General features: G+C 48.6%; 1 protein-coding gene across 1 annotated transcript; it reads right to left on the bottom strand.

The window, feature by feature from the left end:
• Positions 1-1,179: 1,179 nt before the first annotated feature.
• Positions 1,180-12,134, bottom strand: mdkb (midkine b; the record flags this gene model as incomplete). The annotated part of the gene is made up of 4 exons (XM_079224107.1): positions 1,180-1,315; positions 3,284-3,442; positions 3,531-3,704; positions 12,047-12,134. 4 exons carry the CDS (start codon positions 12,132-12,134, stop codon positions 1,296-1,298), a joined length of 441 nt encoding a protein of 146 aa, XP_079080233.1. The 3' UTR covers positions 1,180-1,295.
• Positions 12,135-12,725: the final 591 nt, after the last annotated feature.

The following is a 12,725-nucleotide window of genomic DNA, read 5'->3' as shown; positions in this document are numbered from 1 at the left end:
TTTTCCTGGAATGATGCAAACTGCTCCGAGGAGAAGAGCTTTGTGTGCGGCAAGAAGATATGATCGTCACCAGATCATCGATCAGGGTCGACATCCACAGCCGATCAGCCGATCAGTCGATCGGCTGATCATCTGAGCTGCAGGAGGACCGGTCTGTTTCATGTCAACCTGCTAAACAAAAGATCTTGACTTTACCATAATAAAAGCTTCAGCATTCGAGTTCCAGCGTCTCGTTTCATTGGCTCAGGTCCAGCGTCTCGTTTCATTGGCTCAGGTCCAGCGTCTCGTTTCATTGGCTCAGGTCCAGTGTCTCGTTTCATTGGTTCAGGTCCAGCGTCTCGTTTCATTGGTTCAGGTCCAGCGTCTCGTTTCATTGGCTCAGGTCCAGCGTCTCGTTTCATTGGTTCAGGTCCAGCGTCTCGTTTCATTGGTTCAGGTCCAGCGTCTCGTTTCATTGGTTCACGTCCAGCGTCTCGTTTCATTGGTTCAGGGCCAGCGTCCACAGGAAGCACTTCAGTGCCGTAGAGCTCAGACATCCCAGACCGTTGATCCTCAAGCAAGGTTGACTTCACATGTTGTGAGTGTGTCCTAAACTTGGACACGTGCTATGTTTTCAGTATCTTAACTCTAGTTTTAGGGATCAAGCTGTAGCCGCGCCCTCTTCTGGCAATCTTTGGAATCACAGCCAGACGTCCCATAGGGCTGCAGACATCTTCTGTGAGGTTCAGGCGATACTAAAGAGCCATCAGAGTCTCAGAAGACCCGATGACCTTGAAGCTCTCACCAAACCATGTGATACATGTTATCTAAAAGAGCTAGCATCTACAATTTATGTAAAAGATTTAATATCTACAGAATATGTAAATATTATCTAAAAGATCTAATATCTAAAGGTTATTTAAACATAGAACATAAAGAAAGTCTAAAGCATCAAATTCACGTTCATGAGAAACAAAGAAAAGAGCAAACTTCACCAAAACAATGTACAGTTTTTATTGTGTTCATCTGTACAAGTCTTATCTTGCAATGTCAATAATCTATAATTCAAAAAAATAGATTTGATAGAGGAATTGTTTCCATTACAGATTCAATGCTTTTTAATTTGTACATATTTTAGGATTGTTTTCATTCAATATTAAAACAAGCTATTAGTTATTATGATTATTATTAATATCTAGGGAAGTTTTCCACACTTTAATCCAAATAAACACAAATACATCAAATCAGGATAAAAAAGAATCAAAGGCTATGAAGAGGAGAAGACGAAGAGGAAGATATCTTCTTCTGGTCCTCCTTCAGTTCGTCTTCTTCACTCCTGCAGAGGAAGAGGAGCAAAGGGTTCATTCACTCAAATACATTCACGTATATGTGTGTGTGGAGTATATATACATATATATATATATGTATATGAATATACACACGCCTATATGTGTGTGGAGTATATATATACATATTTGTATATATACATATATGTATATGAATATGAATATAAACATCTATATGTGTATCAGTGAGAGTTGGGTGGAAGCGAACTCGTTTATGAGATCTGGATTCTCTTTCATAAAGTTGAGCTTCTTCACAGGGAGAAAAACTTAAATCAATAAATATCAAAATAAGCAGTTACTGTACCTTTAAACCACAAATATGAGGATTTAAAGCAGGGGTGTCAAACATACAGCCCACGGGCCGGATCCGGCCCGCCAGGGGGTCCAGTCTGGCCCGCGGGATAATTGTTAAAATTGCAGCCGGTGTACAGTCTCCGTACGGTATGAACTGTTCACATACCGTCAAACCGTATGAACTGTTCACATACCGTCAAACCGTATGAATTGTTCACATACCGTATGAATTGTTCACATCCCGTCATACCATATGAATTGTTCACATACCGTCATACCGTATGAATTGTTCACATACCGTATGAATTGTTCATATACCGTATGAACTGTTCACATACCGTCATACCGTATGAACTGTTCACATACCGTCATACCGTATGAATTGTTCACATACCGTATGAATTGTTCACATACCGTATGAACTGTTCACATACCGTCATACCGTATGAATTGTTCACATACCGTATGAATTGTTCACATACCGTATGAACTGTTCACATACCGTCAAACCATATGAACTGTTCACATACCGTCATACCGTATGAATTGTTCACATACCGTATGAATTGTTCACATACCGTATGAACTGTTCACATCCCGTCATACCATATGAACTGTTCACATACCATATGAATTGTTCACATACCGTATGAACTGTTCACATACCGTCATACCGTATGAACTGTTCACATACCGTCATACCGTATGAATTGTTCACATACCGTATGAATTGTTCACATACCGTATGAACTGTTCACATCCCGTCATACCATATGAACTGTTCACATACCGTCATACCGTATGAATTGTTCACATACCGTCATACCGTATGAACTGTTCACATCCCGTCATACCATATGAATTGTTCACATCCCGTCACACCGTATGAATTGTTCACATCCCGTCACACCGTATGAATTGTTCACATCCCGTCACACCGGTCACCGCTGCTTGGCAGCAACAACATTTAATGTTCACAGCTTGAAGCTAAAGGAGCAGCGGACCGAGTTACTTATGTCTCATGTTAACTCATGTGACTCAGGGTGTGCAAAAAATGACATCGCCAAAAGGCATGCTGGGTAAATGGCACCGCCCACACTGGGTAAATGGCACCGCCCACACAGGAAGACTTTTCTTGTGAAGGAAGAAGTCTTTTCCTGTGCAGCACAGTGGGCGGGCTTTACCCATCATGCCTTTTGGCGATGTCATGTCTTGCAAAGTCAACTTATATCCGTGAGACGTAAGCAGCTCAGACCGCTGTACAGTGTCTGTGACTGTAAACATTAAATGTTGCTGCCGGCTGGAGAATGACAATAGTCGTTACGGCCGCGCATGCGCCACTAGTACCAAGGTATTCCCCTGGGTCCTAAATCCCTCCAGGTTAGCACCCTATGTACCAATCAAAACAGCTGCTGGCCAGTTGCGAGCGAGTGGTGAATAACGATGGCGGTGACGGTGGACAGCAGACCATAAATAAGGGATGCTTTAGGGCGGGGCTACAGTGATTGACAGGTGGCCAGAAGACCATAAATAATGGATGCTTTAGGGCGGGGCTACAGTGATTGACAGGTGGACCCCAGAGACGTGAAGCTTCTGGTGACCACAGGAGGAAGAAGTCTGTTCTGTCTTGAATATTAAGTAAGAGTGGTGTTCTCAGCTCTCACCCCTGGTCTTCTTCGCCCTGGGGGAGCAGGGCTTGGACACCGTGACGCTGGGCTGGCACTCTGCGTTGAACAGCGCCCTCTTCAGGGCTCCGGACCGGCTCTTGGTGTTGGAGTCCGTGTCGCAGGACCCCCAGGGCCCGAACTTATACTTACAGTCACCTGCAGCAGAGACGGAGTTTATTTATAGTTTATTTATATACATATGTATATATATATAAACAGTATATGTGTGTGCATCTGGTCTTACTGATGTCCTTCTTCCAGTTACAGGGGATCTTGCAGTGGATCTGGTCCGTGAGGTCCCTGCAGGTGGACTCCCTCAGGCCGTCTCCACAGTCTCCGTGTTCAGGGACACACTTCCCGTACTGCGTCTCTGCAGCGGAGCATTCTGAGGCCGGCCGGGTTTTATCCTGTTTCCCACCTGGAGGAGCACAAGAAGCAGCTGATCCTCAGTCTGCTGACACACAAGAAACCTGCGTCTGCGTTCTGCGTCTGCATCTCTGTCTTCGTTCTGCGTCTGCGTTCTGCATCTACGTCTACGTTCTGTGTTCTGCATCTGCGATTGCGTCTCGTTCTGCGTCTGCGTCTACGTCTGCATTCTGCGTCTACGTCTACGTTCTGCGTTCTGCGGTCTGCATCTCCGTCTGCATTCTGCATCTACGTCTACGTTCTGTGTTCTGCATCTGCGATTGCGTCTCGTTCTGCGTCTGCGTCTACGTCTGCATTCTGCGTCTACGTCTACGTTCTGCGTTCTGCGGTCTGCATCTCCGTCTGCATTCTGCATCTACGTCTACGTTCTGTGTTCTGCATCTGCGATTGCGTCTCGTTCTGCGTCTGCGTCTACGTCTGCATTCTGCGTCTACGTTCTGCGTTCTGCGGTCTGCATCTCCGTCTGCATTCTGCATCTACGTCTACGTTCTGCGTTCTGCGTCTGCATCTCTGTTTCCGTTCTGCGTCTGCGTTCTGCGTCTACGTTCTGCGTGTACGTCTGCTTTCTGCATCTGCGTTCTGCTAATACGTCTACGTTCTGTGTTCTGCATCTGTGTTCTGCATCTGCGTCTCGTTCTGCGTCTGCGTCTACGTCTACGTTCTGCGTTCTGCACCTCCGTCTGCGTCTCGTTCTACGTTCTACGTTCTGCGTTCTGCACCTCCGTCTGCGTCTCGTTCTACGTTCTACGTTCTGCGTTCTGCGTTCTGCGTCTGCGTTCTGTATCTACGTCTACGTCCTGCGTTCTGCGTCTGCATCTCTGGTTCCGTTCTGCGTCTGCGTTCTGCGTCTACGTTCTGCGTCTACGTTCTGCGTGTACGTCTGCTAATACGTCTACGATCTGTGTTCTGCGTCTGCATCTGTGTCTCGTTTTGCGTCTGCGTCTATGTCTACGTTCTGCGTTCTGCATCTCCGTCTGCGTCTCATTCTACGTCTACGTTCTGCATTCTGCGTCTGCGTTCTGCGTTCTGCACCTCCGTCTGCGTCTCGTTCTACGTTCTACGTTCTGCGTTCTGCACCTCCGTCTGCGTCTCGTTCTACGTTCTACGTTCTGCGTTCTGCGTTCTGCGTCTGCGTTCTGTATCTACGTCTACGTCCTGCGTTCTGCGTCTGCATCTCTGGTTCCGTTCTGCGTCTGCGTTCTGCGTCTACGTTCTGCGTCTACGTTCTGCGTGTACGTCTGCTAATACGTCTACGATCTGTGTTCTGCGTCTGCATCTGTGTCTCGTTTTGCGTCTGCGTCTATGTCTACGTTCTGCGTTCTGCATCTCCGTCTGCGTCTCATTCTACGTCTACGTTCTGCATTCTGCGTCTGCGTTCTGCGTTCTGCATCTACGTCTACGTTCTGTGTTCTGCATCTGCGTCTGCGTCTCGTTCTGCGTCTGCGTCTACGTTCTGTGTTCTGCGTTCTGCATCTCCGTCTGCATTCTGCATCTACGTTTACGTTCTGTGTTCTGCATCTACGTCTACGTTCTGCGTTCTGCGTCTGCATCTCTGTTTCCGTTCTGCGTCTACGTTCTGCGTCTACGTTCTGCTTGTACGTCTGCTAATACGTCTACGATCTGTGTTCTGTGTTCTGCATCTGCGTCTCATTTTGCGTCTACGTCTACGTTCTGCGTTCTGCATCTCCGTCTGCGTCACGTTCTACGTCTACGTTCTGCGTTCTGCGTCTGCGTTCTGCGTTCTGCATCTACGTCTACGTTCTGTGTTCTGCATCTGCGTCTGCGTCTCGTTCTGCGTCTGCGTCTGCATCTACGTCTACGTTCTGTGTTCTGCATCTGCGATTGCGTCTCGTTCTGCGTCTGCGTCTACGTCTACGTTCTGCGTTCTGCATCTCCGTCTGCATTCTGCATCTACGTCTACGTTCTGCGTTCTGCGTCTGCATCTCTGTTTCCGTTCTGCGTCTGCGTTCTGCGTCTACGTTCTGCGTGTACGTCTACGTTCTGTGTTCTGCATCTGTGTTCTGCATCTGCGTCTGCGTCTCGTTCTGCGTCTGCGTCTACGTCTACGTTCTGCGTTCTGCACCTCCGTCTGCGTCTCGTTCTACGTTCTACGTTCTGCGTTCTGCGTCTGCGTTCTGCATCTACGTCTACGTCCTGCGTTCTGCGTCTGCATCTCTGGTTCCGTTCTGCGTCTGCGTTCTGCGTCTACGTTCTGCGTCTACATTCTGCGTGTACGTCTGCTAATACGTCTACGATCTGTGTTCTGTGTTCTGCGTCTGCATCTGTGTCTCGTTTTGCGTCTGCGTCTACGTCTACGTTCTGCGTTCTGCATCTCCGTCTGCGTCTCATTCTACGTCTACGTTCTGCATTTTGCGTCTGCGTTCTGCGTTCTGCATCTACGTCTACGTTCTGTGTTCTGCATCTGCGTCTGCGTCTACGTTCTGCGTTCTGCGGTCTGCATCTCCGTCTGCATTCTGCATCTACGTCTACGTTCTGCGTTCTGCGTCTGCATCTCTGTTTCCGTTCTGCGTCTGCGTTCTGCGTCTACGTTCTGCGTGTACGTCTGCTTTCTGCATCTGCGTTCTGCTAATACGTCTACGTTCTGTGTTCTGCATCTGTGTTCTGCATCTGCGTCTGCGTCTCGTTCTGCGTCTGCGTCTACGTCTACGTTCTGCGTTCTGCACCTCCGTCTGCGTCTCGTTCTACGTTCTACGTTCTGCGTTCTGCACCTCCGTCTGCGTCTCGTTCTACGTTCTACGTTCTGCGTTCTGCGTTCTGCGTCTGCGTTCTGTATCTACGTCTACGTCCTGCGTTCTGCGTCTGCATCTCTGGTTCCGTTCTGCGTCTGCGTTCTGCGTCTACGTTCTGCGTCTACGTTCTGCGTGTACGTCTGCTAATACGTCTACGATCTGTGTTCTGCGTCTGCATCTGTGTCTCGTTTTGCGTCTGCGTCTATGTCTACGTTCTGCGTTCTGCATCTCCGTCTGCGTCTCATTCTACGTCTACGTTCTGCATTCTGCGTCTGCGTTCTGCGTTCTGCACCTCCGTCTGCGTCTCGTTCTACGTTCTACGTTCTGCGTTCTGCACCTCCGTCTGCGTCTCGTTCTACGTTCTACGTTCTGCGTTCTGCGTTCTGCGTCTGCGTTCTGTATCTACGTCTACGTTCTGTGTTCTGCATCTGCGTCTGCGTCTCGTTCTGCGTCTGCGTCTACGTTCTGTGTTCTGCGTTCTGCATCTCCGTCTGCATTCTGCATCTACGTTTACGTTCTGTGTTCTGCATCTACGTCTACGTTCTGCGTTCTGCGTCTGCATCTCTGTTTCCGTTCTGCGTCTACGTTCTGCGTCTACGTTCTGCTTGTACGTCTGCTAATACGTCTACGATCTGTGTTCTGTGTTCTGCATCTGCGTCTCATTTTGCGTCTACGTCTACGTTCTGCGTTCTGCATCTCCGTCTGCGTCACGTTCTACGTCTACGTTCTGCGTTCTGCGTCTGCGTTCTGCGTTCTGCATCTACGTCTACGTTCTGTGTTCTGCATCTGCGTCTGCGTCTCGTTCTGCGTCTGCGTCTGCATCTACGTCTACGTTCTGTGTTCTGCATCTGCGATTGCGTCTCGTTCTGCGTCTGCGTCTACGTCTACGTTCTGCGTTCTGCATCTCCGTCTGCATTCTGCATCTACGTCTACGTTCTGCGTTCTGCGTCTGCATCTCTGTTTCCGTTCTGCGTCTGCGTTCTGCGTCTACGTTCTGCGTGTACGTCTACGTTCTGTGTTCTGCATCTGTGTTCTGCATCTGCGTCTGCGTCTCGTTCTGCGTCTGCGTCTACGTCTACGTTCTGCGTTCTGCACCTCCGTCTGCGTCTCGTTCTACGTTCTACGTTCTGCGTTCTGCGTCTGCGTTCTGCATCTACGTCTACGTCCTGCGTTCTGCGTCTGCATCTCTGGTTCCGTTCTGCGTCTGCGTTCTGCGTCTACGTTCTGCGTCTACATTCTGCGTGTACGTCTGCTAATACGTCTACGATCTGTGTTCTGTGTTCTGCGTCTGCATCTGTGTCTCGTTTTGCGTCTGCGTCTACGTCTACGTTCTGCGTTCTGCATCTCCGTCTGCGTCTCATTCTACGTCTACGTTCTGCATTTTGCGTCTGCGTTCTGCGTTCTGCATCTACGTCTACGTTCTGTGTTCTGCATCTGCGTCTGCGTCTCGTTCTGCGTCTGCGTCTACGTCTACGTTCTGCGTTCTGCATCTCCGTCTGCATTCTGCATCTACGTCTACGTTCTGTGTTCTGCATCTACGTCTACGTTCTGCGTTCTGCGTCTGCATCTTTGTTTCCGTTCTGCGTCTGCGTTCTGCGTCTACGTTCTGCGTCTACGTTCTGCGTGTACGTCTGCTAATACGTCTACGATCTGTGTTCTGTGTTCTGCATCTGCGTCTCATTTTGCGTCTACGTTCTGCGTTCTGCATCTCCGTCTGCGTCACGTTCTACGTCTACGTTCTGCGTTCTGCGTCTGCGTTCTGCGTTCTGCATCTACGTCTACGTTCTGTGTTCTGCATCTGCGTCTGCGTCTCGTTCTGCGTCTGCGTCTGCGTCTACGTTCTGCGTTCTGCATCTCCGTCTGCATTCTGCATCTACGTCTACGTTCTGTGTTCTGCATCTACGTCTACGTTCTGCGTTCTGCGTCTGCATCTCTGTTTCCGTTCTGCGTCTGCGTTCTGCGTCTACGTTCTGCGTCTACGTTCTGCGTCTACGTTCTGCGTGTACGTCTGCTAATACGTCTAAGATCTGTGTTCTGTGTTCTGCATCTGCGTCTCATTTTGCATCTACGTTCTGCGTTCTGCATCTCCGTCTGCGTCACGTTCTACGTCTACGTTCTGCGTCTGCGTTCTGCGTTCTGCATCTACGTCTACGTTCTGTGTTCTGCATCTGCGTCTGCGTCTCGTTCTGCGTCTGCGTCTGCGTCTACGTCTACGTTCTGCGTTTTGCGTTCTGCATCTCCGTCTGCATTCTGCATCTACGTCTACGTTCTGTGTTCTGCATCTACGTCTACGTTCTCCGTTCTGCGTCTGCGTTCTGCGTCTACGTTCTGCGTGTACGTCTGCTTTCTGCATCTGCGTTCTGCTAATACGTCTACGTTCTGTGTTCTGCATCTGTGTTCTGCATCTGCGTCTGCGTCTCGTTCTGCGTCTGCGTCTACGTCTACGTTCTGCGTTCTGCACCTCCGTCTGCGTCTCGTTCTACGTTCTACGTCCTGCGTTCTGCGTTCTGCGTCTGCGTTTTGCATCTACGTCTACGTCCTGCGTTCTGCGTCTGCATCTCTGGTTCCGTTCTGCGTCTGCGTTCTGCGTCTACGTTCTGCGTCTACGTTCTGCGTGTACGTCTGCTAATACGTCTTCGTTCTGTGTTCTGTGTTCTGCATCTGCGTCTGCGTCTCGTTCTGCGTCTGAGTCTACGTCTACGTTCTGCGTTCTGCATCTCCGTCTGCGTCTCGTTCTACGTCTACGTTCTGCGTTCTGCGTCTGCGTTCTGCGTTCTGCATCTACGTCTACGTTCTGTGTTCTGCATCTGCGTCTGCGTCTCGTTCTGCGTCTGCGTCTACGTCTACGTTCTGCGTTCTGCGTTCTGCATCTCCGTCTGCATCTCCGTCTGCATTCTGCATCTTTGTCTACGTTCTGCGTCTGCATCTCTGTTTCCGTTCTGCGTCTGCGTTCTGCGTCTACGTTCTGCTTGTACGTCTGCTTTCTGCGTCTGCGTTCTGCTAATACGTCTACGTTCTGTGTTCTGCATCTGCGTCCGCATCTCGTTCTACGTCTACGTTCTGCGTTCTGCATCTCCGTCTGCGTCTCGTTCTACGTCTACGGTCTGCGTCTTCGTTCTGCATCTACGTCTACGTTCTGCGTTCTGCATCTCCGTCTGCGTCTCGTTCTACGTCTACGTTCTGCGTTCTATGTCTACGTTCTGTGTTCTGCATCTGCATCAATGGTTCCGTTCTGCATCTGCGTTCTGCGTCTGCGTTCTGCGTCTACGTTCTGCGTCTACGTTCTGCGTGTACGTCTGCTAATACGTCTACGTTCTGTGTTCTGTGTTCTGCATCTGCGTCTGCGTCTACGTCTACGTTCTGCGTTCTGCATCTCCGTCTGCGTCTCGTTCTACGTCTACGTTCTGCGTTCTACGTCTGCGTTCTGCATTCTGCATCTACGTCTACGTTCTGTGTTCTGCATCTGCGTCTGCGTCTCGTTCTGCGTCTGCGTCTACGTCTACGTTCTGCGTTCTGCATCTACGTTCTGCGTCTGCGTCTGCATCTGCGTCTGCGTCTCGTTCTGCGTCTGCGTCTACGTCTACGTTCTGCGTTCTGCATCTCTGTCTGCGTTCTGCGTCTGCGTCTACGTTCTGCGTCTGCGTCTACGTCTACGTTCTGCGTTCTGCATCTGCGTCTACGTTCTGCTTCTGCGTCTGCGTCTACGTCTACGTTCTGCGTTCTGCATCTCTGTCTGCGTTCTGCATCTACGTCTACGTTCTGCGTTCTGCGTCTGCATCTCTGTTTCCGTTCTGCGTCTGCGTTCTGCGTCTACATTCTGCGTCTACGTTCTGCGTCTACGTTCTGTGTGTACGTCTGCGTTCTGCTAATACGTCTACGTTCTGTGTTCTGCATCGGCGTCTGCATTCTGCATCTACGTCTACGTTCTGCGTCTACGTTCTGCGTGTACGTCTGCTAATACGTCTACGTTCTGCGTTCTGCATCTGCGTCTGCATTCTGCATCTACGTCTACGTTCTGCGTTCTGCATCTCCGTCTGCATTCTGCATCTCCGTCTACGTTCTGTGTTCTGCATTCTGCGTCTGCATCTCTGTTTCCGTTCTGCGTCTGCGTTCTGCGTCTGCGTCTACGTTCTGCGTCTACGTCTGCTAATACGTCTACGTTCTGTGTTCTGCATATGCGTCTTCGTCTCGTTCTGCGTCTGCGTCTCCGTCTGCATTCTGCATCTACGTCTACGTTCTGCATCTGAGTCTACGTCTACGTTCTGCGTTCTGCGTCTGCATCTCTGTTTTCGTTCTGCGTCTACGTTCTGCATCTACGTTCTGCGTGTACGTTCTGCGTCTACGTTCTGCGTGTACGTTCTGCGTTCTGCGTTCTGCGTCTGCGTCTGCGTCTACGTCTACGTTCTGCGTTCTGCATCTCTGTCTGCATTCTGCATCTACGTCTACGTTCTGCGTTCTGCGTCTGCATCTCTGTTTCCGTTCTGCGTCTGCGTTCTGCGTCTACGTTCTGCGTGTACGTCTGCTAATACGTCTACGTTCTGTGTTCTGCATAAGCTTCTATACAACCAAAGGAGTTGCCCCCTGGTGGTCAGGAGAGAGAATGCAGCTTTAACTCATGAAGCATGTACTTCTATACAACCAGAGGAGTCGCCCCCTGGTGGTCAGTAGAGAGAATGCAGCTTTAACACATGAAGCATATACTGCTATACAACCAGAGGAGTCGCCCCTTGTGGTCAGGAGAGAGAATGCAGCTTTAACACATGAAGCATAGACTTCTATACAACCAGAGGAGTCGCCCCCTGGTGGTCAGGAGAGAGAATGCAGCTTTAACACATGAAGCATAGACTTCTATACAACCAGAGGAGTCGCCCCCTGGTGGTCAGGAGAGAGAATGCAGCTTTAACACATGAAGCATAGACTTCTATACAACATAGGAGTCGCCCCCTGGTGGTCAGGAGAGAGAATGCAGCTTTAACTCATGAAGCATGTACTTCTATACAACCATAGGAGTCGCCCCCTGGTGGTCAGTAGAGAGAATGCAGCTCTAACACATGAAGCATAGACTTCATTGAATAGCTGCAGAGACTGAAACCTGATCAGGAGTCTGAGGACGGAACGAAGCGGTGAAACCAGAAATGAAGCGGTTAATGAGTTCACGCTCGTTGTCACTCAGCAGGACGTCTCCTTGTCTCTCTCTCTTCAGGCGCTGAGTTAAACAAACTGTACATTCCTGCTGTCACGAAATGCATTCTGGGAAACGTGAAGTTCAAACAGAAGTGGACGGACAGGTTGAGGAAACATTTCTCAACGTACGTTCTGAAGTACATTGACAGCTAAACTCTACATATAAAGTTATAACACATTACAAAATAAAATAGTTGGAGATTTAACTGTTTAAACTTTTTAGTTTCACCTGAACCAACAACATCAACACCAACAATAAAATACAGTAGATACTTAAGTCTGCTTATATATCAAGTCTGAAATAATAATATGATGTCATCATCAGATCATTGATCCGGTTGAAGGTTCTGCTTCACACTGAACTGGTGAGAAGAAGATAAAGATGCTTTCCGTGTCTGACCTTTGTGGGCTTTGGCCTTCCTGTTGGCCTCGGCCGGCAGCGCCAGGGCCAGAAGCAGCAGCAGCGTCACTGAGAACAGGTTTTGCATTCTGCAGAGACACAAACATGAAACATGAAAACTGATAAACTAATAAACAACCACAAAGATGTAAACACACTGCAGCCATGATACAACCAGGAGCGTTGGAGCTATTTACCCACGTTCAAGGTGTGTTTTCATATAAAGGTTTTACTAGCAGCATGTACAAGAAGTATTATAAATGATAACTGGCTGAAGATAGTTTGACAAACTTTGTCTTTCAATCAAATAAACAACATTGAAAAACTAGGAAGACATGCAACAATCTACAAATCAATTAAAAGGAGAGTTCAAAGAGATGCGGAAAAAAACTACAGAGACACTTCAAAGAGATGCAAACAACTACAAAGAGATGCAAAACAACTACAAAGAGATTCAAAACAACTACAAAGAGATGTTTAAAGAGATGCAAAATAACTACAAAGAGATGCAAACAACTACAAAGAGATGCAAAACAACTACAAAGAGATTCAAAACAACTACAAAGAGATGTTTAAAGAGATGCAAAACAACTACAAAGAGATGCAAACAACTACAAAGAGACGACAACAAGATCAAAACTACAAAGAGACTTTTAAAGAGATGCAAAACAACTACAAA

The sequence above is a fragment of the Taurulus bubalis genome (assembly GCF_910589615.1).
Source record: "Taurulus bubalis genome assembly, chromosome: 9".
NCBI classification, from domain to species: domain Eukaryota; kingdom Metazoa; phylum Chordata; class Actinopteri; order Perciformes; family Cottidae; genus Taurulus; species Taurulus bubalis.
The sequence above is the reverse complement of the archived record's forward strand: the minus strand, read 5'-3'. Positions and strand labels throughout refer to the sequence as shown.